This window comes from Bos mutus, chromosome 4 (genome assembly GCF_027580195.1).
Source record: "Bos mutus isolate GX-2022 chromosome 4, NWIPB_WYAK_1.1, whole genome shotgun sequence".
Lineage (NCBI taxonomy): Eukaryota > Metazoa > Chordata > Mammalia > Artiodactyla > Bovidae > Bos > Bos mutus.
The window spans coordinates 55,194,988-55,220,183 of record NC_091620.1 but is presented as its reverse complement, the minus strand read 5'-3'; the positions used below and the strand labels follow the sequence as shown (position 1 = coordinate 55,220,183).

The following is a 25,196-nucleotide window of genomic DNA, read 5'->3' as shown; positions in this document are numbered from 1 at the left end:
GGGCCGGCAGGCTCCAGGGCCCCCGCAGCCCCCAGGCTGAAGGGATGAAGGGTCGGGGAAGCTTTGGGGTGAGAATAGGGAAAGGGAGGAGCGGGGGTTCGAGGGGCGGAGCTGGGGGAGGTCCGTCGGGAGGGAAAGGCCTGTCCGGAGACCGGGAAGCGGGAAAACGGGCGCTGCAGCCTCAGAGGTCCGGCTGGCGCGCGGGGCGCGGTACCTGGAGTCGAACTTTTGGCCGTCGGGGAACGTCCCCACGTAGTGGTAGCGCACGAAGTCGCCGCTGCGCACGGTGCGCGGACACTCCTCGGGCACGAAGCGCCGCTCGATCTGCAGCTCCGAGTCCGAACCCAGTCCCAGGCCCGCCACAGGGGCCGCCTGCCCGGTCACCCAGAGAAGCAGCAGGAGCAGCGGCGGCGGCGGGGGCCGCCAACTCCGGGCCCTGATAGCCATCGGGGGCGAGGAGAGGAGGGGGCGCGGCGGGGAGCCGCGAGGGCGCACGGAGCTCGGGCGGCGCGGTTCGGGCCTGGATGTGCGGCGGCCTTTGCAAACGTGGAAAAGACTCCCGGCTCTCCCCGGGCGGCAACAGCCACCCCTCTCTCCCGCCCCCCCGGCCCCCGGCCCCCGCCCCCCGGCCACATCCGAGGGAGGGGAGGAGCCGCGGCCGCGCGCCAGGCCAGCCCTGCTGCGCCCTGCGCCGCCCATGCGGGCCCGGTCCAGTGAGCTGGCCAGCCCGGGGAAGAGGCGGGCCTTCTGGAAGTTCAAAGGGACCAGTCCCCGAGGGAGAAATCAAGAACTCTTTGGGATTGGGCTGCGATCTACAGTTAGAAGAGACTTTTCTGGCCCAGGCAAACCCGCGGATCTCTGCCTACCCCTAGAGACTCCGGATTTAGGGCCCCTAGAGGCTCCTACGTGGCCGCGGATCCAGTTACCCTTTGCTGATTTGGGAAGGGAGGAAAACTTCTTTTTAAAGAAACTTAGTTTCAAGGCTGGATTCTACGTTGAAACAGACTGAAGCCATCTTCGAGATTTCTTTCCCCAGGATTTTCTTTTAATACTTAGAGAAAGGGGAGACTCCATGACAGTTGCTCAGACAAACGTTTTAAGATGTTGTGAGTGATAATTATTAGCAAACATCCCACATGGTCCCACCCCTGTGACTAAGCTAGTTAAGACTTCACATTACAGACCCAGATTCTGTGGGAAAATTTACTAGAGTAGTTAAATGCATTCTTAGTTTTGAATTGTTTGTTCTTATTTATTGAAACTTGGACTAATGAAAGCAAATCACCAAAGGTTTGTCAACTTGTTTGGGAAGCAAACAATCCCAATACCAAAACCTGGCAAAGATAGCAAGGGGGAGAAAAGCTGGTTACCAACCTAATCTCTAACTAGAAATGCAAAAATGCTAACAAATGGTGAGTAGATTGAATCCACCTTATTAAAGGGGAAAAAAAAAAATGTGGACTATCTAGGTGACCTGCAAATTAAGTCAGTGTCCTCTGTAAGATGAAGATAAAATGTGATAATTTTTTAAAATTATAATTATTAGAGTATTATAGATTTTATTAGATCCAGGATCTAATGAGAAGCTACATGTAGCACTAAAGAAACGTCCATTATTCCTAATAGAGCTTATTTTATTGAAATAGAAAACCTGCTAATACAATTCAACCACCAGTAAGTTGAATTTGTGGTGATGACTTGCTTATTTCTATGTACTTTTCATTAGTTCTTTATGGTTTTTAATCAGTCTGCCAGGTTTTACACAGAAACAAACCAAAAAGTCAGCCTGGCTCCAGTCAGGAATCTTGCACTCCCTTGTGACTGTGGGCAACACATGGCACCTAGCTGGGCCTCAGTTTCTTCATCTGCACAATGAAGGGGTTGATTTCTAAGATTTCCAATCCTAAAATTCTGTGATCCTGTAAGAGAGGAGACACTCCAGCATGGAAAAGAAGACAGACACAGTCAGGCAGTGATTGCCACTTCCACTTTGCCTTGTAGTGCTTCCCAGTGGCTTGATTTCTAGTCATTCCTTTTATTTTATTTATTTATTTATTGGCCATGTTGCACAGCCAGGGATTGACCTTGGGCCCACAGCAGTGAAAGCAGTGTCCCCAACCACTGAACCACCAGGGAATTCCCTTGCTTTTCCTTTTTAAATGTTAATTATCGATCAAACAGTATGTGTGCTCTACAATGTCTCTTTAAATCCTAACCAACATTCTTTGAATTGGATTTCTGTAGCAATCTACCAAAGAGAAAATTTACCTCTTGGCATTACTGATAACATCAACCTAAGAACTGATAAAGTCAAGCTGAAATTTAAAAAAAGAAAAAAGATTTCCATTAAACTTCTGGGGGTGACATTGTGAGAACTGGCCAAGTTTAAAAACTGAATCCAGTCAAGAAGAGTCAACAGTAGACTAAAAGCTCAGAAAGGTAAAGATAGGGGGAAGAGGTAGGTTGGTGAGAGACAGGAACCAGAAAGAAGGGAAAGGTACTGGAACTTTTTAAAAGGGTGGGGGGAGAAGCAAGAAATATAGCAAGAAGGGAAAAATAGAAGATGAGAATCAGTGAGAGAACAGAGCCAAGGAACAAGAGGATGTGTGACACAATCAGAGGCAAGGACACAATAGGAGAAATATACAAAAGGTCTGAGGCCAGGATGGAGGTGTGGAGCATCCTGGAGGAAGAACTGAAGGGGGATTTGAAACAGGATCCGTCCGAATGAGTATCAGAAAACTAGGTTCTTTCTCAGTTCAGTTCAGTCACTCAGTCATATCTGAGTTTTTGCAACCCCATGGACTGACCGCAGCACGCCAGGCTTCCCTGTCCATCACCAACTCCCAGAGCTTGCTCAAACTCATGTCCATAGAGTCAGTGATGTTATCCAACCATCTCATCCTCTGTCGTCCCCTTCTCCTCCTGTCCTCAATCTTTCCCAGCATCAGGGTCTTTTCCAATGAGTCAGCTCTTCACATCAGGGGGCCAGAGTGTTGGAGGTTCAAAGGTTCTTTCGATCCAGCTCCATACAAGAAGTTAGTGGGAAAATTACAAACATAATCTGGCAAGTAAAGCGGGGCACTAAAGAAAGAATTCCACTTTTCATTGAGCCTGAAATAAAGAAGGATTCATGCATGAATCAGATCTTCCAAAAGCAGTAAACCCTGGAGGCTAAGCTATGTAAGCTATTAACTTTAGCTTGGTACACACTGAGCTGGGGATAAAAGAGAAGGCCAGTATTCATCTGAACTGACCTGAGGCAAATGTGAAGTAGCAGTGTCTTCTCTCCCTTCCCAGGATTTTCCAAAAAATTCTCCCACCTTCAGTATTGGACAACACACCTGGAGTTGCCATGTGATTTGATGGAAAATCCTGGACTAGAAATCAGACCGACCTGCTTGTAGGGCCAGCCATCCCCCTATTCTCTGAGCATCACACTCCTTATTTGTAAGATGTCTTGCCTATCTCCATAGAGTTTCTGTGGATCAAGTGAAGCAGCTTAGGAGGGGTGGGAATCTGCAAAGTAATATGGAAATGTAAGGAATAACATTTATCTATGAGTAATAGAAAACTCAACTCAAAAATTACTTAACCCATATGTACTATCTCTTAGAAGAGGAGGTCTGGATGGGAAGCAACTGCAGGAGTGGTTAATGAAGTGTCTCTAGAACAACCTCAGGTGCTCTGATGCCTTCTTGCCGGGGAACAGCCCCGGCTGATCCAGGGTATTCGAAGCGGGGACGGCGTCGGCGACCTATTTATTTAAATATTTTATCAAAGATATAAAGAGTGATAGGATGAGGATAGCTCAGTAGGAAAATTCAGTGGAGAAAAGAGGCTGAGTAGCTTGGTTTACGCGGAGACCAATAAAACTTCAAGACAAGAAGTTTGCACCACTTACATAGGCCGCAGGCGTCCTTCCGTTCTCCCGAAGGAGAGGAGACACTGAGGCCTCCCCCGGTCGGATCTTAGAAGCCCAGGCATAATTAGCAAGCATGGCGGGTTCCGCGCTCCAGATGGAGACTCAGCCAGAATTTGGGAGAGAGAGCGACATGGGGAGACCAAGTTTCAGTGAACAAGGCCGACTTTATTTTCCAAAGTTTTTTTATACCTTAAGTTGTGCGTAGAGGATAATGGGGGAAGGGGTAGAGTCATGCAAGGACAGCAGTTCCTGGTCCTAATCGAAGCCAGGCTTTCAAACTAATCATATGCAAAAGTTCAGGTGAATTACATCATCTTCTGGCCAGGAGGCCTGTTAACATTTTAAGAAACTTATCTTTCTCTAAAGGTGATTATTCCAAAGTCAGGCACCAGCCTCCAAAAAAGCACTGGACAAAGCTGCATTCCTATAGGGCAAAGGTGAGGTGGGCTCAATCAAGAAAAGAATTAACTCAAGGGTCCAAGGTTACAAACATTGAGGCTACTACTTACATTTCTATACACCCATTATATCAATCAATACACTGCCAAGGACACAGTAGGTAATGGGTATGGAGACTTAGCAGCAAACATTGGCTCAATAAGTGAAAAACCCTTCACCAATACAATTTCTAATCAATGTGTTAACTATTCAAAAGAATCTGTGTTTAGACAGTTTAGAACATCTCCTGCCTCTCACAGTTGGGAGGCTCTGAACAATCACATGTGGCCGGAAAAACCTATTCAGGCAGGCTAGAGGATTTCCAAAGGAGTTTGTAGGTTAAACACTGTCACACCCAGGAATTATTAACTGGAGCTATAAGCTAACTCTTTTTTTTCAGAGAAAGGTAGTGGGGGACAGGCCCCCGTAAAGTCAGAGGTGTAGGTGAAAGCACAAAGCATAAAGTAGGCAGACTCTGGTTTTGGAGGTAGATGCTCTAGAATTTCCAGGGAGACTCCTGAGGCTTGATCCTGCCTTTGCGTATGCCAAGCCTCCTTCCTCATGACCTTTGCCACGCGCGGAGCTTGCTCCCCGCACCTTCTTTTCCTTTCCTCCTCAGGGGTTTGCTGCTGCCCCTTGTGATTACAAGATGCCTGCCCTAGATCCAACTACCACCTACAGAGAACACCATCCTGAGGCAGAAAGGGGACCTTTTATCTTTCCAAGTATCATTTATTAAGAGAAAGGACAGCATTTCCAGAAACCCTCCCTCCTACAGCCCTCCCATCATGCCTCATTGACTGAAATTGCATCCCATGCCCATTGCTAATCTATCAGTGGAAGAGAAACTGCATTACTATGATTGGTTTAAGACTAATTAAGATTCATTTCCAGAGAGGAGGGAAAGGGCCTCCACTGAAGTAGATGGCCACCTAAGCTTCTTGTACAAACCAGAGTGGTGTGAGCAAGGAAATGAAGGGGGAATGGCAATTGGTTTGTCAACTAGTTTTTTTGCCACAGATTGCTAATTATGTTAGCTGTCTCCCTTTACCCTTCCAAGCACCAAAGAAAACACATTGTCTGCCATTTTTCCTCCAATCCTATTGGTGACTAAATAGAATGCCAGTTGAAATGATTAGAAATAGGAGTTGCCTGGGGGTTCAGTGGTTAAAATATGCCTGTCAGTGTAGGGGGACGCAGGTTCGATCCCTGGTCCGGGAAGATTCCATATGCAGTGGGGCATCTAAAGCCCATGCACCATAACTACTGAACCCACGTGCTGCAACTAGAGCCCGTACTCTGCAAGAGGAGCCACCACAGTGAGAAGCTCGTGCACCACAAGCGAGGATCCCTCACTCGCCACAACTAGAGAAAAGTCCAAGCACCATCAAAAGACCCAGCACAGTCAGAAATAAATAAACATTTAGGGGGGAGGAAAAAGGCTTCAAATCTATCCAGTAACACAGTCAGGACTAGATACAGACACCCCTCTACAATTAAACCAACACCAAGATCCTCTTGTTGGATTTGAGGGTGAATTTGCTATCTTAGGATGAAGCAGAGGGGTAGAAAAGACTGAAGCTGAAGCTAGAATAGGAAGGGACAACAAAGAAAGCATCTCTCACTCACTGGGCTAGGTGCCCTGGTACAAACTGAAGGGTGACTCCATGTATATTCACGGTTGGGTAATAATCACTTTACTCTCTATTTCTGGAAACGAACTGTACCTGCACGCCCCTCTAGATGTTATAAGCATAAACAAAGGATGATAAGTAACAATGATTCAGAATCATAACCACCAGGGTAAGAATTCCCGTTTGTCTCATTGCTTAGTAGACGTGATTATACTGAGTTTATCACAATCAGAAAATGGGGCTAAATGTGAGAGATGGCCCTGGGTAACAAAGAATTGCTAAGGCAATGAGTATAATACATGGAATTCTTACTGAAACTGAGAAAGGGAAAGTTTCTTCCATCTAGGACTGCTAATTTGTTGGCCATCTTTGGCTTCCAGTGGCCATCTTTTTCCCCACATGGGAGAAACTGCAAAGAATGAAGCAATACAAAGGAAAGTAAAGCGGAGAGAGAACTTGCCAACTATAACATTTTAGCACCCAAATCTAGCCATTCCTGAAGTTTTATCCTATGACATTTCACATATGTAAGTCAATAAATTCCTAAATTTTATTTTCTTAGAACAGTTTCATTTGGGGACTTCCCTGGCAGTCCAAGAAGGCAATGGCACCCCACTCCAGTACTCTTGCCTGGAAAATCCCATGGATGGAGGAGCCTGGTAGGCTGCAGTTCATGGGGTCGTGAAGAGTCAGACACGACTGAGAGATTTCACTTTCACTTTTCACTTTCATGCATCGGAGGAGGAAATGGCAACCCATTCCAGTATTCTTGCCTGGAGAATCCCAGGGACGGTGGAGCCTGGTGGGCTGCCGTCCATGAGGTCGCACAGAGTTGGACATGACGGAAGTGACTTAGCAGCAGCAGCTGCAGCTGGCAGTCCAATGGTCAAGGCTCAGAGTTTCCAGTGCAGGGGGCACAGTTTCCATCCCTAGTCAGGGAATTAAGATCCCACATGTGGGGAGGTACTGCAGAAAAAAAAAAAAAGAACAATTTGATTTGGATTTTGGCCCACTGTTGGCTTCAAAAGAATTTTTACTGATATTTGCTAAAATGTAATTATCAATCCCTGGGTCTTCTTGCTGAGAGATCAAATCACTGTGTTAGGTAAACTGACTTTAAATTGATTTTTATCAATTGCAAGTGGGAAAAATCCAAAACAATTGCAAAGTTTTCAGATTATTTGCTTGCATACTATAAGGTCACCTGTTGTGTTTAAATACTGTTTGTTGTCTTTTCTTTTTCTTTTTTCCTTCTTCCATTTTCTTTTCTTTTACTTTAGGCACATAACTGGCCGGGCACAAAGCCTCCCCAAGATGGGGAGAACAGTTCTGTTCTAGCTTAGTTGCTGTGAGCCACTAAAAATTTATCTCTGGCATGCACCAAGGAGTCCTCTCACTAGGGGTAGGGTGTGGTTAGGCAGTGGGGTCTGACCTGACATCTCATTTTTTATTGAGTCTTAGGGCCTCTTTACGTGATCTCTCCCCACTTGTTCAGTTCAGTCACTCAGTCGTATCCGACGTTTTGCGACCCCATGGACTACAGCACGCCAGGCTTCCCTGGCCATCACCAACTCCTGGAGCCTACTAAAACTCATGTCCATCGCATCGGTGATGCCATCCAACCATCTGATCCTCTGTCGTCCCCTTCTCCTTCTGCCTTCAATCTTTCCCGCTTGTTAGTTTGGGCTTCTTAGCATGGTGGCTTCAATGTAACTGACAGCTTACATCCCTGAAGGCTTCAGGAGAAATACTTCCAGAGAACCAAGTGGGAGTTCAAGCTCCCCGCCGCAGCACCCTGGCTCCGAGGCTCCCGGCCGTCGGCAGGGGGCGCGCTCCGGCCTGCGGCACCCGCTGACCCCACCGCAGGGTTTTGGCGCTCCGAGTGTGGACTTAAGGCTGCTCCGCCCGGAGGCAGTCTGTCCAGCTGGGCTGCCGGAGGAGGCGGGGGACCGGTGGCCTCGGCGATGAAATCGGGCGTGGGGCGGCGGGAGGAGGGGGCGCTGCGAGGCCCGCCGGCAGCGGCAAGGAGGAAGTACCGTCTTCGCGACTCCGCGAAGCGGGTTTTGATCCCGGGCGACGGGACCCTAGACTCCCAGCGGCTGGCTGGAGGGAGGGAGGCTCCTCCCCCGAGCCTCGTCCGGGGACGCGAGCTGCGGCGGCGGGCTCTTCCCCGGTAGAAAGCGGCGGTGCTTGGTCAGGACTGAATCCCGAAGTGCGGCTGAGCACCCTGGTCCTTCCCGCTCTCAGGTCAGGGGGCGCACTGTGAACGGGTTAAAATCCCCATCCTTTTCATCTTCTGCTGTTAATAAAGGAAGAGAAAGCCCAGTCCCGTTACGTTCGTGCGGTGACGAAGAGAAGTAAAGTGGGATGAGGGCCTGGCTCCTAACTACTCGGGAGGAGCTGTCAGGTAGAAGACAGCCTAGACTTGTTCTCTCTGGTCCTTAGGATTTTTTACCAGGGATAAGGATGAAAGCTTCTAGGAGGCCAGTTCCAGCTCAAGAAGAATTAGGACCCGTGTCAGCCTGACAAGAGGCAGTGTGCTCCCCCAGCTCCCGTGGATTGGAGGAGAGTCCAGATGACCACTGAGAGAAGGGTGGGTTGTAAAGGAGATTTAAATAAACATCAGGTGGAAAGTTGGATTAACGATCCTTTCGGTTCTTTTCTGTGTTTCTGTCATCCTGTAATCAGCTTTAGAAGTCGAACTTTCCTAAGTTTGATTTTCAGTTAGTTATTTGAATTGTTTCAGGCACTTCTCATTGCCTGCTTTCTCATGATTGCTGAGACAGACATGTCAGGAAAGGTCCTCAAAGGGTTAATCCTTCTCCTTCACCTCTGGGAACTTTGGCACAAAATGCATGGCTCCTTGAAGCCTGACCTGTACTTTTCAGTGTGGCTCTTGAGCTGAATTTCGCCTCAGTGAACAATGGGTGCAGATACAGGAGCTGCACTGCTAGCAGCCACAGTCCTGGCTCCTTCTAGACACCCTGGACTCAGGCAGGACTGAGCCCACTCGGCACTCAGTATCTTTAACTATAGGATGCCAGATGGTGGTTAATACTCTATATGTTTATTTTGAAGCTCACAGAACTTTTTCACAGACAGGAGAAAGATGATAACATTTTATAGGTGAGAAAATGGAGGCTCAGTGATTAAGTCACTGACCTGTTTAGCCAACAAAGCTACAGCAGAATTGAGGTGTCCTCAATTCTCAGATCAATGGGATTTTTCCAGTTTCACACGTTTAAAACTGGCTAGGCTATGAACATGTTTGCTTTTTCTAGTTCAGAGTTGTGTTTGATTGTCATAAAGTTTAATTTATATCAGAGTAATACTTGTATATAGCTTAAAAACTCAAATATTAATAGTATTTACTAAAAATCATACAAAAAAATAGTGGTGAGTTGCCACGCTCCTCATTCGCCCCGATAGTTCCCCGCACAACCCTCTACCCCCAGTTCTCTCCTAACAGGGCCAAGACTTCCATATGCAACTCTTTAGGTTTCACTTCTTGGATTTAACTGCACATTTCTAAATTGTATGCTTATACTGCTTTTGTTGATTCAACACTTTTAGACATTATCTATTAACTTCTTATAAAGATTTAGTTCTCCTATTTGCCCTTTTTGTTTCCATCCTTCCAATTGAGCTCCATTATGATATAATAACTTCCCTAATCAATGTGAGTACTAACATTGTTATAATTATGCAGTGTTGCTTGCTTTTGAGTCAAACGGTATGATTTTTTTGTTTTCTAGTATAACTGTTGTCTTTTGAATAGTAATAGCCTCAATTTTTCATTTGCTTCATATACTATTCAGTTCAGTTCAGTTCAGTCTCTCAGTTGTTTCCAACTCTTTGCAACCCCACGGACTGCAACACGCTAGGCCTCCCTGTCCATCACCAACTCCCGGAGTTTACTCAAACTCATATCCACTGAGTCGGTGATGCCATCCAACCATTGTCATCCCTTCTCCTCCTGCCTTCAATCTTTCCCAGCATCAGGGTCTTTTCAAATGAGTCAGTTCTTTGCATCAGGTGGCCAAAGTATTGGAGTTTCAGCTTCAACATCAGTCCTTCCAATGAAGTCCTTCCAATGAATATTCCAATGAATATTCAGGACTGATTTCTTTTAGGATGGACTGGTTGGATCTCCTTGCAGTCCAAGTGACTCTCAAGAGTCTTCTCCAACACCACAGTTCAAAAGTATCAACTTTTCAGCACTCAGCTTTCTTTATATTGTCCAACTCTCACATCCATACATGACTATTGGAAAAACCATAGCTTTGACTAGACAGACCTTTGTTGGCGAAGTAATGTCTCTGCTTTTTATATGCTGTCTAGATTGGTCATAAGGAGTAAGCGTCTCTTAATTTCATGGCTGCAGTCACCATCTGCAGTGATTTTGGAGCCCCCTAAAATAAAGTCTGCCACTATTTCCACTGTTTCTCCATCTATTTGCCATGAAGTGATGGGACCGGATGCCATGATCTTAATTTTCTGAATGTTGAGCTTTAAGCCAACTTTTTCACTCTCCTCTTTCACTTTTATCAAGAGGCTCTTTAGTTCTTCTTCACTTTCTGCCATAAGGGTGGTGCCATATTTCTCCCAGCAATCTTGACTCCAGCTTGTGCCCAGCATTTCTCATGATGTACTCTGTACATAAGTTAAATAAGCACAGTGACAATATACAGCCTTGACATACTCCTTTTCCTATCTGGAACCAGTCTGTTGTTCCATGTCCAGTTCTAACTATTGCTTCCTGACCTGCATACAGATTTCTCAAGAGGCAGGTCAGGTGGTCTGGTATTCCCATCTCTTTCAGAATTTTCCAGAGTTTATTGTGATCCACACAGTCAAAGGCTTTGGCATAGTCAGTAAAGCAGAAATAGATGTTTTTCTGGAATTCTCTTGCTTTTTCAGTGATCCAGCGGATGTTGGCAATTTGATCTCTGATTCCTCTGCCTTTTTAAAAACCAGCTTGAATATCTGGAAGTTAACAGTTCACATATTGTTGAAGCCTGGCCTGGAGAATTTTGAGCATTCCTTTACTAGCGTGTGAGATGAGTGCAATTGTGTGGCAATGGCACCCCACTCCAGTACTCTTGCCTGGAAAATCCCATGGATGGAGGAGCCTGGTAGGCTGCAGTCCATGGGGTTTCGAAGAGTCCAACATGACTGAGCGACTTCACTGTCACTTTTCACTTTCATACATTGGATAAGGAAATGGCAACCCACTCCAGTGTTCTTGCCTGGAGAATCCCAGGGACGGGGGAGCCTGGTGGGCTGCCGTCTATGGGGTCACACAGAGTTGGACACGACTGAAGTGACTTAGCAGCAGCATGAGCATTCTTTGGCATTGCCTTTCTTTGGGATTGGAATGAAAACTGACCTTTTCCAGTTCTGTGGCCACTGCTGAGTTTTCTAAATTTGCTGGCATATTGAGTGCAGCACTTTCACAGCATCATCTTTCAGGATTTGGAATAGCTCAACTGGAATTCCATCACCTTCACTAGCTTTGTTCGTAGTGATGCTTTAAGGCCCACTTGACTTCACATTCCAGGATGTCTGGCTCTAGGTGAGTGATCACACCATCGTGATTATCTTGGTCGTGAAGATCTTTTTGTACAATTCTTCTGTGTATTCTTGCCACCTCTTCTTAATATCTTCTGCTTCTGTTAGGTCCATACCATTTCTGTCCTTTATTGAGCCCATCTTTGCATGAAATGTTCCCTTGGTATCTCTAATTTTCTTGACGAGATCTCTAGTCTTTCCCATTGTACTGTTTTCCTCTATTTCTTTGCATTGATCACTGAGGAAGACTTTCTTATCTCTTCTTGCTATTCTTTGGAACTCTGCATTCAAATGGGTATATCTTTCCTTTTCTCCTTTGCTTTTTGCTTCTCTTTTCACACCAGGGACTTCCCTTGTGGCTCAGATGGTAAAAGCGTCTGCCTACAATGCGGAAGACCAGGGTTCGATTTCTGGGTTGGGAAGATCCCCCTGGAGAAGGAAATGGCCACTCACTCCAAGTACTCTTGTCTGGAAAATCCCATGGACAGACAAGGAGCCTGGTAGACTACAATCCACGGGGTCACAAAGAGTCGGACACGACTGAGCGACTTCATATACTATTATCAAGTGCTGTTTTTTCCCCCTGAGGCTTCAAAAGCTGAAAATACTTTCCCCATGTATTCCTATCTAGATAATCAATCATTTTATTTTTCACTTGGATCTTCCATCTTTTATCCTCCAGTAATCCTTCGTTAGTTTCTAGACCTGGAGTGCAACCATTATCCTGGAATTTCTTTCACTAATATCCTGTCTTATATCCCATTCCTGGATTACATCTGTTCCTCCTTCTGTCTTTACTCCCATATTTTGCTGAAGCACATTCTGTAACTTCCCATGAAAGAGTGTATCGGAGGTAAATTTTTCAATGCCTTGCATATCTGAAAATGTCTTTATTCTGTCTTTAAACTTCATAATTTGGTGAGGTATAGAATTCTAGGTCAAAAATTATTTTCACTCAGTTTTGAAGGTGGCATGTCATTTCCAGAATTGCTAAGGAGTCTGATGGTACTATGAGTCCTTTCTTTTATAGGTTACCTGCTCAGCCTTAACTCTACTCTTAAAGCTTTGGCAACCTTACTTCCATTTATTTTTGCCATTCTGAAGCTTATGATGATGTGTGTCTTTTTTACAACAGTTTCTTTTCATTTTTTGACATTTCATGGGTACATTAAATAAATGTACTGTGTTTTGATTTTTTTCTCCTTTTCTTTTTCTTTCTGTTGGATTTCTGTCGATCCTATAATTATCTTTTCTCTCCAGTTGTTTATCCCTTCGACTTTTCAATCTATTTTGTAGATTTATCTTCTGTTTCTTCTACTGCACATATTTTAAAAATTCTGTTCTTGTATTTCTCAAGAACTTTTTCTTATTCTGAGCATTATTTTTCCATAGCATCCTTTCTTGTTTCTTCTTCGAGGATACTCATTAATTTTTCTTTTTTTTTCTGCTCCCTCCATTGCCTTTGTATTTGCCTTTTCTTTTGATCTGTCTTCCATTTAGAGTTTTCCCCCTCTAATGCCTGGATATCTGGGTGTCTACTCATATTTAAGAGTGAGGCCCTGTAACACCCTTTGACAAGCATCCATGTATGAGACAGAGAGAGAAGGTGCTTATTCATTGACTGCACAGCCTCACTAGAGGAAGATCAGGCTGTGGGTAGAGATTTTTTTTTAGGGCTCTTCAGCTTCTCTAGAGAAGACCCTTCATTCTGGGGATCTATGCTTGGATGCAAGCATTCTGGGTGGGTTGGAAACGAGAAGGCTGAGTGTCTTGAGTTCATACAAACTTCCATTCAGCATCGATTTTCAGCCCGTGCTCACTATCACCCCCATCCTCAGCTATGCTCAGAGGGCACTAATCTGCAGTCACCTTCACAGGTTGGGTGGGCAGTTTCCTGGATATAAGGAAGGAGGAAAAAACTGGTGGCTTCAGCCACTCCATGTCCACATTCCCTAACCCCATCTCCTGAAGACTAACTTCCTACACAGACAGAAATCAGTTCTTTCTTCCTTCCACTTGCCCAGATTTGTTGAAATCTTCCTCTGATGTTGTCTCTGCTCAAGATTCCTTTGTAGCTTTCTACCTTTTAAATTTGTTTATTGTTGTTATAACAAAAAACAAAAAATAAAGCATGTTGTTCAGTCTGCCATATTAAATGGCAAGCCCCACAGTTTGTTTGTTTTTTCAGAAATTGAATTGAAATCCTTTGTCCCTGATGTACCCACGTCAATCTCCACTGGCCATTTTCTTACACTTTACCTTGCTTCTCTCTTTGCCCATACCTGCCAGGCCCTCAAAGACATCTGAGTCTCCCACCTAGGCTCCAGTCCATGTTCCCACTCCGTCACAAATTCCTTCTTAATTTAGTCTTATTACACAGAATAAATTATTATCATCTGAATGATTTAATGGTAAGCTTCTTAGATGGGACAGAATAATGGGCCTTGATGAACTTTTTTAAATATTAAGAATTAACTACAGGGACTCCCCTGGCAGTCCAGTGGTTTTAGACTCCAATGCAGGGGGCACGGGTTTGATCCCTGGTTAGGGAACTAAGATCCCATGGGCCATGCAGAAAATAAAAAAGAATTTAACTACAAAGATAAATGTAGACTCCTTGATTGTTATGGCATAGAAGCTAAACTTAACATAAACATACTACCATTTCTAAATTATTCTCTGTGTACTAGTTATATATTACTTCAGACATTGAGAACTATCTTTTTTTTTTTTTTTTTAGAACTATCTTTTTTTAATATGTTAAATTAATGAATTGTTTAGCCCGAGGAAAAACCATCAACCACCTTCCTTTAAACTTATGAAAACAGTTGTAAAATGGACTTTTTAGGGAAGCCATTGCTAATAATAGATTTCAAAATGTCTAGTCCCTTCACACTCCTTTTCATTTTGGCATCAGTAGTTACATATTTTTTCAGTAATTTGGATTTCAGTTTGTTGGCCATATGTTGTTGTTTGTATAACTCTTGTGGCTCAAAGGATGTATTCTTGGATCAGTTGGTTTATGATGGTACCAGCAGTCTCCTTTTGGTCTCTATGCATAAGGCATAGCATTAATGTTCCTAATGAATGGATGCCAATGAACTGATATCATTTCCCCACTTTCTGTTAGAAAATATTTTAAGCATTTACTTTGGAAAAGCAGTGTCCCACACATAAAAAGCTAAGTCTCTTCATGCCTGCTTGTTTACTGTGTAGTCTTCAGGGGCAGAGCTTCCTCTATTTGAGGCTCCATTTTTCTTAGTCCCTGTTACCTTCAGTTTTCTTTCAGAAGTATATTAACCTGAGCTTACACCAACATAGCTGTAATGAAGATTCCACTTCATTACAAATTCCACTTCATTACAAATCCACAGATTTGCTTTTCTGTTGTAATTAGAAAACATTTTGCAAGTTAATACATGTGCATGCAAATGCAAATAGAATGAATAATAAAGTCTCTCCCATTTATATGATCCTTAGTTCCCCTCCTTAGAGACAAGCCAGTTTTTTAGATATCCTTCCAGAGACAGTCTATATGTATAATAACAAAGGTGGGTGTGTTATGGCCATATGATGACTTCTTTTACCCATATACACAAATACCAACGGAATTCCCTGGCAGTCCAGTAGTTACGACTCAGGGATCTTATTGCCAGGACCCTGGGTTTGATCACTGGTTGGAGAACTAAGATCCCACAAGCTGCCTAGTGTGGCTCCCCCCCAAAAAAAAAACACACCAAATATAATGGTTTGCTCTTCACTCCCCTTTTTTAAAAATTTAAACTTATGGAGATTGTCCCATATGGATATCTAGTTCACATTTTAAACATTTTCCCCCTGGTCATAAAGTAACACATCTTCATTATAGAAAATGTGGAAAATTAGTCATCCTGGCTCTCACCATCTGGGTGCAGCAATGGTGAAGCTCCCATGTGTGTTTCCAAGTTTCTGGAGTCAAGACACAATTTTAAACCAGCTACAGTGTCCAGATGTCCTCAGCTGGATATGTCTTACAGAAGCGCTGAACAGACCTGGCATGTTCCGTTGTCCTGTTTCTCTGTTTTCATTCTCATTTTTGTTTTTGGTCCCTTGGGCATTCACAATTAAACCCAAACACCCACACAGTGTGTTTAATAGCGAGTAGGTAGTGTGTCAGTACTTAAAAATGAACATGAGCATGTGGTGCTACTTTTCTAGATTTGGCATCCAGAAGCCTTTTCTGGAAGTTTCAGCATAGCAATGACAAGTGGAAATGAGCTGGGAGCACAGGCATGATTTTCGTTCTCAGGACCCTGGGGTCTGAGAGCGGTGTTGGTGGAAGGGAAAATACATTTGCACACAGTCGTTTGCTTCTCTAGCAGTAGTTCTTCACCGAGTGTCACCTATTATCCAGGCACTGAGTAGGAGGCCTGCATCTTTGAGTCCCAAGAGGTCAGAGGGCAGTCAGGGTGCTGAGCAGCAGACAGTATCCCCATAGCCCACTCAGCCCACTGGAAGGCCAGCCAGGCCTTTCAGGGAGGGTCTTGAATCCGAAGCTGGTGGGTGGGGAGTGGGAGGAGGAGCCTCTGGGACAGGTCAACCCCACCTCCTTGTGCTACAACAGGTCCTTCCCTCTGGCTTCACTCCCTCCCCCCTGCACAGTCCCCATCCCCATGACCCTCTCAGTGTCAGGGAAGTTGAAAATTATGATAGGTAAATCACCCACAAGTGTAATGACAGATTGGAACCATAATTAACTCAAGGCTCTTTTTACATCACATTTTCCCTGCAATCTCTTGATTCTTCCAAAAATAAAATCATGCCAAGACACCAGGTTATTACTTCAGTGAATTTAAGTTCTACAACCCAGTAGGATGTGGTATAGCATCAGTTTATTTATTTGGGACTTCTGACTGCTGGGCATATTTTATTAACTGTTTTAGTTATAATGTTTTGTTTTTACTGAAAAAACAACACCTTTTTATTTTGGCCTATAGTTGCTTTTTGCTGATTGAAATGTGTTATGTTCCTATGAACATGGTTGATGACCAGTGTTTTTTTTTTCCTTCTAGTTATGAAGAACCTCCTCCTGGGTTTATCAAAGTCAGTGTAAAGTTTGTATTTTTGGTTTTTCTCTGAGACAGATTTGACACAGTGCTCAGACTCAGTTGCTATGAAAAACAGCTGCTTAAGGTTTGAAGCTCCTTTATGGTAGTCCTGTCTCTTCTCTGCAGATGGCAGTCAGTTCGTGCACTTTGGGCTTTGTCATAGTCCGTGCTTTGCAGAAGTTTAATCTGCCTCATGTCTGTCCCTAAGACACCACTGCAGGCCTCCTGGGTGTCCTCAGCGCTCACTCCCCTTCTGTCTGTCTCCCTTGCGACTGCATCTTCTCAAAGCTCTGCTGCCCCATGTTCCTTCTCTGACGCTCCATTGCTGCTTTCTTGAATGTCATCAGTTCAGAGAACAGTGGAGTCTGAGGACATGTGAATCCGTCCAGTCCAGCCCCGCCTGGTGCAGAGTCCCTCCTCCAGCACCCCGGCCACAGTGTCAGCATGTTTCTCTGGGAGTGAGACTTAGAGGACTTAAGACCAAAGTAACCTTTCCTGTTTGGTAGCTTTTAACTTAAAGAGAAATTTTTTAGAAAACATTCTTCCATTATAAATTTAATATTCATGGAAACATGAAAAAAATCATAATGTAAAAAAACAGCACCTTAATTATACAGTGCAGTTATTTGGTGGTGAAAATGCATCTCACAAATACAGTATATATGAGATTATAGAATGTGACAGTGGCCTTCAAGGTCTAATAATCTATTTTACTCTGACACATTGTTTTTATTGTTTCAGGAAACCTTGTTTAATTCTATCTTCTGCCTCATTCCACAAAGCTTCTAAGTTAGCAGAAAATTTTTTGTGATCTTAGAATCTAATTTTTATGCTCTAGAATTAGAATTTGGAGCTCACAGATCATCCCTGTGTAAACACTAGTGACTTTTCTCTAAGAACAGCTACTTTGTTTTTGTGGTAGGCTAGCTCTTCTGGAATAGTTACTTATATTTTCTTTCTCAGTTACAATTTGTCTTTCCAGCTCTTCAGAGGATAACATGATGACATAGGGATCTCCAGCCCATGAGCAAGCCAGGCAGTGCTGTGTTCTCAAGCAGGTGGGAGAAGGCTCTGGTGCTTTTTTTGCCATAGAGCTTACACACTCTTTCCTTTTTCAGGAAGATGAGACTAAGCCAGAAGACTGTATTCCAGATGTCCCAGGCAATGAACATGCCAGGGAGTTTCTGGCCCACGCACCAACCAAAGGACTTTGGATGCCACTCGGGAAAGAAGTCAAAGTCATGCAGTGTGAGCATGGAAAGGTTTCAAGTAACACCCTCAATTCACGCAAGTTATGGATCACTGTTTACAAACGAGTTCACTCCTTTTAATTCATTCTCACACCATGTTGTTGAAGTCAGGGCATGATCTCTAGGCGATAGATGAGGAAGCCCCCTTGGTGTGTTAGTCAGTGTCTGGGGTAAGCGGCAGAGCAGTGTCTTGACTCCAGGGCTTCTGGCTGCAAGGGCAGTGATCTTCCACAGGACTGTAGCTGCTTGCAGAGTCTATGCTTCAGTAATGTTCCTGTAACAGAAAGGATATTCCATGTAGCAAAGCCATGGGGAACAAGAGATGCATTGGGGAGTGGTCCCTTGGGTCCTGCTTCAGCCAATCCTCCTCATCAATGGTATCAAGGTTTTCTCCAGGTGACCTGAGAGGAGCTATGGGCCACACAGGGTGGGTCTGGACCAGGTGGAGCTGTGTGCACACTATCCACTGCACCAGCATAAGATGGCATTTGAAGGGGTACTGCTGCCTTTAAAGACATTTGTTTGTACAGAGATTCTTCATGCATACAATTAAAATAGCAGTTCATGTTTTTTTGCCTCCATTCACACACCATCCTTTCCCAGTACCTAGGTTACAACAATTAGCTTTATTCAGCATTGCAGGGAATACCTGAGGGCATGTTTTTTAGGGATTTTGGCGTCCATCTTGAAGACTGGCAATTACAGCGATTCTTGCTCATCACTGGGAGATAAAAAGTTGATTGGAAGCTCTAAGTGTGTGAGTAGGGCTTGTTGAGTTTCACTGGAGGGTGATCTTTCTAGTCTGTCCAACTGAGAACTTATGAGGTCAGTACCTGTAGGTTTTTCTTCTAGGGCTGGGTTGTATTTTCCCAGAGAAGGCGGCTCCTCCATGGAGGGTGAAGGCCAAGCTGCTAGTGTTGTGGAATCTAACTGGAGCAAAAAGGCTGGGAAATCTTGCCGTCTGCTTTTTTTAATGTGTTCCCGTAACCTTCTGTATTTACTGTCACACCTTGTCTTCACGTGTATCTGTTGTCCTTTTGCCAGAGATCCTATGATTTACCTTTTTCAGACAATAACTTCTACCAGGGCTAGTAAGAGTTGCCCTTGGACTTTTAATCAGTCCTCATTATTTCAGCTCCTCCTTTACCCTTACATGCAACAGTATCTGGTGCTCAGACCTCAATTCCTGAGCTCTTTGGAGGTTCTGCAAAGAAAAATTGAGTTGATTCTCAGTTCTCCCCTCTGGTGCCTTAGAATTGAATTTTCTGGTGTCTGTTCATTTTAGTGTTTATTGCATTTTGCATTATGGTATACAAAATTTTTTTGCATTTGACTTACAGTTTTTCTCTGTATGTTTGGGTCTGTGGCCTTTTGAAAATGCTTTATTGCAGTTTAATATAGATATAATGAAGTTCACCCATTTTAAATAGTGATTTTTTTTAGTTAACTACTGAGTATATTTATTTATTGCCATAAATAAGTTTTAGAAAATTTTATCCTCCCATTAAGATCCCTCAGGACTCTTTCCAGTTAATCCCCACTTCAGCCCCAGATAGCCATTAATCTACTGTTTTTATCAATTTGGCTTTTTTGTGCATCTCCGGGAGATGGTGATGGACAAGGAGGCCTGGCGTGCTGCAATTCATGGGGTTGCAAAGAGTGGACTGAGCGACTGAACTGAACTGATTATATGTAAATGAATTCATACATCCATTTATAAGTTACATGAGAAATTCAACACTTTATTATAAAATAGGCTTTTTATTCAATAAAATAGGCTTTGTGTTAGATTGCCATTGCTAAGTTGCTTTGGTCGTGTCCAACTCTTTTTGACCCCATGGACTGTAGCCCACCAGGCTCCTCTGTCTGTGGGATTCTCCAGGCAAGAATACTGGAGTGGGTTGTCATGCCTTTCTCCAGGGGATCTTCCTGACCCAGGGACTGAACTTGTGTCTCTTGTAGCTCCTGCGTTGCAGGCAGATTCTTTACTGCTGAGCCACTGGGGAAGCCCTTGTGTTAGATGATTTTGCCCAATTGTAGGCTAATGTATCAATAGGTGTTATGAGTGCATTTAAGCTAGGCTAAGCTATCCTGATTATTTAACTTTATGCAGAGTACATCATGAGAAACGCTGGGCTGGAAGAAGCACAAGCTGGAATCAAGATTGCCGGGAGAAATATCAATAACCTCAGATATGCAGATGACCCCACCCTTATGGCAGAAAGTGAAGAAGAACTCAAAAGCCTCTTGATGAAAGTGAAAGAGGAGAGTGAAAAGGTTGGCTTAAAGCTCAACATTCAGAAAATGAAGATCATGGCATCTGGTCCCATCACTTCATGGGAAATAGATGGGGAAACAGTGGAAACAGTGTCAGACTTTATCTTTTTGGGCTCCAAAATCACTGCAGATGGTGACTGCAGCCATGAAATTAAAAGATGCTTACTCCTTGGAAGAAAAGTTATGACCAAACTAGATAGCATATTCAAAAGCAGAGACATTACTTTGCCAACAAAGGTCTGGCTAGTCAAGGCTATGTTTTTTCCAGTGGTCATGTATGGATGTGAGAGTTGGACTGTGAAGAAAGCTGAGTGCCAAAGAATTGATGCTTTTGAACTGTGGTGTTGGAGAAGACTCTTGAGAGTCCCTTGGACTGCAAGGAGATCCAACCAGTCCATTCTGAAGGAGATCAGCTCTGGGATTTCTTTGGAAGGAATGATGCTAAAGCTGAAACTCCAATACTTTGGCCACCTCACTCAAAGAGTTGACTCATTGGAAAGGACTCTGATGCTGGGAGGGATTGGGGGCAGGAGGAGAAGGGGACGACAGAGGATGAGATGGCTGGATGGCATCACCGACTTGATGGACGTGAGTTTGAGTGAACTCCGGCAGGTGGTGATGGACAGGGAGGCCTGGCGTGCTGCGATTCATGGGGTCACAAAGAGTTGGACATGACTGAGTGACTGATCTGAACTGAAGCTATGATATTCAGTAGGTTAGGTGCATTAAAGTGCATTTTCGACCTACGATATTTTCAGCGTACAATGGGTTTATTGGGACATAACCCAATCACAAGTTTTCCTTTATTTTTTAGGATCTTACATGGTTCATTCATTGATTGCATTTGTTTTTAGAACTGGAGTTTAATGAAGAAAAACTTTGATATGATCTACCAATTCTTTGTCTTCTTTAAAGGAAACTGTGTTATCTTACAGAAATATTTCCTTTTTTTGTTTTTTGGCTTTCAGGTTGGTGCTGTAAACGATATAGTCACTGAATAGGGGACACAGAATGCCCCTTTTTTTTTTATCAAAGGCAATCTAAAAGTTAGAACAGTTCAGAGTAGTAATCAATTTACACCATATCAATTTACCTATATCAGAGACAGTGAATATCAGCGAGTTAGGCTGTAATCAATAAACTAGAAATTCACACAAAATACATTCCCGGAGCCATTCAGCCAAAGTGTCTGGTGTTAACCACATTTGTGTTAAGTCACAGGCATACCTCGGAGATAAGGCAGGTTTAGTTCTAGCAATATCTAGAAGTGAATATCACAATACAGTGAATGACACAAATTTTTTTATTTCTCAATACATATAAAAGTCATGTTTACACTATACTGTAGTTGGTTAAGTATGCAACAGCATTCTGTCTAAAAAAAAAGTACGTAACAATTTCAAATACTTTCTTGCTAAAAACTGCTAACCATCATCTGTGCCTTCAGAAGCCTATAGTCCTAACTTCAAAGATCACTGATTACAGATCACCCTAACAAACGTAACGATGATGAAAAAGTTTGCAATATTATGAGAATTACCAAAATGTGACACTGTGACATGCAGTAAGCAAATACCATTGGAAACACAATGCTGACGGACTCACTCGACACAGAGTTGCCACAAACGCAGTATCTGCCAAGTGCAATAAAGAATGAGGTATTATGCCTGTATATTTGTGAGATAGATTCATTCTTTAACAAAAAATTAACTTCTCATTAAAGTGTTATTTGTTTATACCTTGGGAATAGTCATTCTTTTTCTGAAGCAGACATTGTTATTTATTCAATCACTTTTTTAAACTTAGTGTATTTAAAAAAACATGTTTCATAGCTAAAATAGGGTTTTAGTTTTCCAGGCTTTACCTAAAGATTATATCTTTAAACTATAAGCTAGAAATGTATATATAAATTGTATATACTCTTGACAGTAAAATAAATCTATCATTTCCTCACATTATTTTAATAGTCACTTCCCAGGGGTGTAAATTCAGTAACTGCTTCTATCAAGTAAAATATGCAGATGTCTGGCTGTACTGAGGTTGTCAATGTAAAACAGACTGGAGTTAGCAGACATTCTCTGGTTTTTATGATATTTAAGATGCTGTGTTTTCATTTTAATAATCTGATATAACTTATTTTGACATCAATCATTCCACTTCTAGTGGAGTGACAATTTTTACAGATACCATAGAACATAGTTTGGCGATAAATCCCAGAAACTTTAAGGATACTCATTTTGACTCAGAAATCCTACTTATAAGAATTTACCTTAAGAGTATAAGAGAACATTAGTATATACACAACTATTTATGTATGTATAGGATAGTTTTCATTATTATTTATATGTTTAGAAAAATGAAAACTAAAGAAAAATGGAAAACAACTTAATAGTCTAACATATCAACAAAGGTCCATCTAGTCAAGGCTATGGTTTTTCCAGTAGTCATGTATGGATGCGAGAGTTGGACTGTGAAGAAAGCTGAGCCCCGAAGAATTGATACTTTTGAACCGTGGTGTTGGAGAAGACTCTTGAGAGTCCCATGGACTGCAAGGAGATCCAACCAGTCCATCCTAAAGGAATTCAGTCCTGGGTGTTCTTTGGAAGGACTGATGCTGAAGCTGAAACTCCAGTACTTTGGCCACCTCATGCGAAGAGTTGACTCACTGGAAAAGACCCTGATTCTGGGAGGGGTTGGGTCAGGAGGAGAAGGGGACGACAGAGGACGAGATGGCTGGATGGCATCATTGACTCGATGGACGTGAGTCTGAGTGAACTCCGGGAGTTGGTGATGGACAGGGAGGCCTGGCGTGCTACGATTATGGGGTCGCAAAGAGTCACACACGACTGAGCAACTGAACTGACTGAAAGAAAAATGTAAAACAACTTAATAGTCTAATATATCAAGATAAATTAAATATCGACATAAATTACTGTAACAGATTATTTAGCCATTAGAATTGTGGCTTAGAAGAATGTGTTATATCATGGGGAAATGTTCATGAAAATGTAAATGAAAAGTAATAGAGTTTTATATGGTATGATTATGATTTTTCATAAATTATGAATAATCATTGAAAAAGAGAGACCAGGGAGTTCCCTGGTGGTCATGGTTAGGACTTGGTGCTTTCACTGATATGGGCACAAGTTAAATCCCTGGTTGGGATACTAAGATCCCACAGACTGCATAGGATGGCAAAAAAGAAACCCCCCAGAACAAGAGAAAAAAGCAAGAAAAAGACACCACATGTTAATGTTACTGTTATCTCTGGGTAGTGAAGTAATCAACGTTTTTAAAACTTAATTTTCTGACAGTATCTAAAATTTCTATTATAAATGTTTATTCTTTTTTAAAACAAGATAATTCACATACCATAACATTTCCCATACATGTGTTCTTATTTTTAAGTAATTCAAATCATTTTAAATTATCTATACCTCCAGTATGGGAGAAGGCAATGGCACCCCACTCCAGTACTCTTGCCTGGAAAATCCCATGGACAGAGGAGCCTGATAGGCTGCAGTCCATGGGGTCGCTAAGAGTCGGACACAACTGAGCGACTTCACTTTCACTTTTCACTTCCATGCATTGGAGAAGGAAATGGCAACCCACTCATGTTCTTGCCTGGAGAATCCCAGGGATGGGGGAGCCTGGTGGGCTGCTGTCTATGGGGTCGCACAGAGTCAGACACGACTGAAATGACTGCAGCAGCAGCAGCATACCTCCAGTATATTTCCAGACTTTGGGAGACTTATATATTTTTGTATATCTATAAATGTTTCATTCTAATATATGATTTTATTTTTATTTTTTTGTATTTATTATTTAGCTGCACCAGTTGCGGCATGTGGGATCTAGTTCCCTGACCAGGGATTGAACCCATGCCCCCTGCAATGGGAGAGCAGAGTCTTAGCCACTGAACCACCAGGGAAGTCCCCCATATGTGATTTTATAATTCAATTTTTTTTCTTAATACTATTAATATTTCATGGTCATGTATCCATATAGAACAAAGAGAATTGCTTCAATATTTCTTCCATGAATAATATTTCATGATTCTGCTATGGTTTATTTCTTTATAAAGGGTTCTTAAATTATATCCTGTATTTTTTTCTCTTGGCTGCGTTGTGTGCCTTGCGGGATCCTGTTCCTTGATCAGGGGTTGACCCTAGGGCCTCCACAGTGAAAAGTGCGAGTCCTAACCACTGGACCACCAGGTTAACCCTCCTGTTTCTTCCTATTTGGGAAATTCTTTTCACAGCTTCAGTGAGTTGGCAGTGCTGGTGTCCCTTAGGAAGGATTAGAACATTCGAACAACCAAACTGAAACAGAATAACTGCCTTTTAGTAACCTAGGGGTTTAATATTTAATTAACTAACAACCTAGCAAGCCTAACCCAACTTTAACCCTTTTTTCATCCAACCCTTTTTCACCCTTAAGGCACATGAAGATCCCATGTATGATATCATACGAGAGAATAAAACACACAAAAAGGATATAAGGTGAGACTATTCTAGTGATAATAATATCTTCTTGAAGTCTGAAATCATACAAAGTTAGAAACAGCCATTCCAGTATTAGAGAAATGGTTTAATAAAGATGGTATTTTAGTTGTGAAATGTTTGGAGAACAGGAGTAATCCCTGAAAAGACCAGCATGTGGGGAATGAGCAGGCAGCCTGTTCCACTAGGGTTAACTTAAAGGTTGGCCAAGCCCACTCACGTCACAGATAGTTGATGTTGGCAGCTGACATTGTGATATCTAGTTCTATTATGTGATTGAGTCTCTTTCTTATGTTTTATCTTCTCCAATGTCTTTAAGGGTCTGAGCTATTGTTAAAAATTAGACATGAATAAAGATAGGGTGAAAAAACAAGAGGGTTTTCTTTTTTTTCAAATTGGTGATATTGAATTGTAATTGTTGAGGAGGGAGATTACCTAGTATTCACTTGAGAATACAAAATGGCTTGTACACTGGTTACAGTCATGTAAAATAGGCATGGATATAGATAAGA

At 42.8% G+C, this 25,196-nt stretch overlaps 2 protein-coding genes across 2 annotated transcripts in view; one reads left to right on the top strand and one right to left on the bottom strand.

Annotated features, from left to right (window-relative positions):
• FKBP9 (FKBP prolyl isomerase 9) overlaps positions 1–714 on the bottom strand; it is a 43,728-nt gene extending 43,014 nt beyond the window's left edge. Inside the window, exon 1 of the mRNA XM_070369512.1 lies at positions 215–714. Coding sequence (XP_070225613.1) covers positions 215–699 — 485 coding nt within the window. The 5' untranslated portion in view covers positions 700–714. The remainder of the gene's footprint in view (positions 1–214) is intronic.
• Positions 698–25,196, top strand: LOC102267744 (uncharacterized). Its single transcript, XM_070368851.1, has 4 exons — positions 698–817; positions 7,913–8,244; positions 17,774–17,903; positions 24,623–25,196. The coding sequence occupies exons 1-4, from the start codon at positions 698–700 to the stop codon at positions 24,686–24,688; spliced, it is 648 nt and encodes a 215-aa protein (XP_070224952.1). The 3' UTR covers positions 24,689–25,196.

What these genes read in the sequence shown, in the direction of transcription:
- LOC102267744 (XM_070368851.1), top strand. Translation starts at nt 698, where the DNA reads ATGCGGGCCCGGTCCAGTGAGCTGGCCAGCCCGGGGAAGAGGCGGGCC. An exon ending in GGATTGGGCTGCGATCTACA is followed by an intron (nt 818 to 7,912) that starts GTTAGAAGAGAC and finishes GCCCGGAGGCAG; the next exon opens with TCTGTCCAGCTGGGCTGCCG. An exon ending in AGAAGTCAAAGTCATGCAGT is followed by an intron (nt 17,904 to 24,622) that starts GTGAGCATGGAA and finishes TTCACCCTTAAG; the next exon opens with GCACATGAAGATCCCATGTA.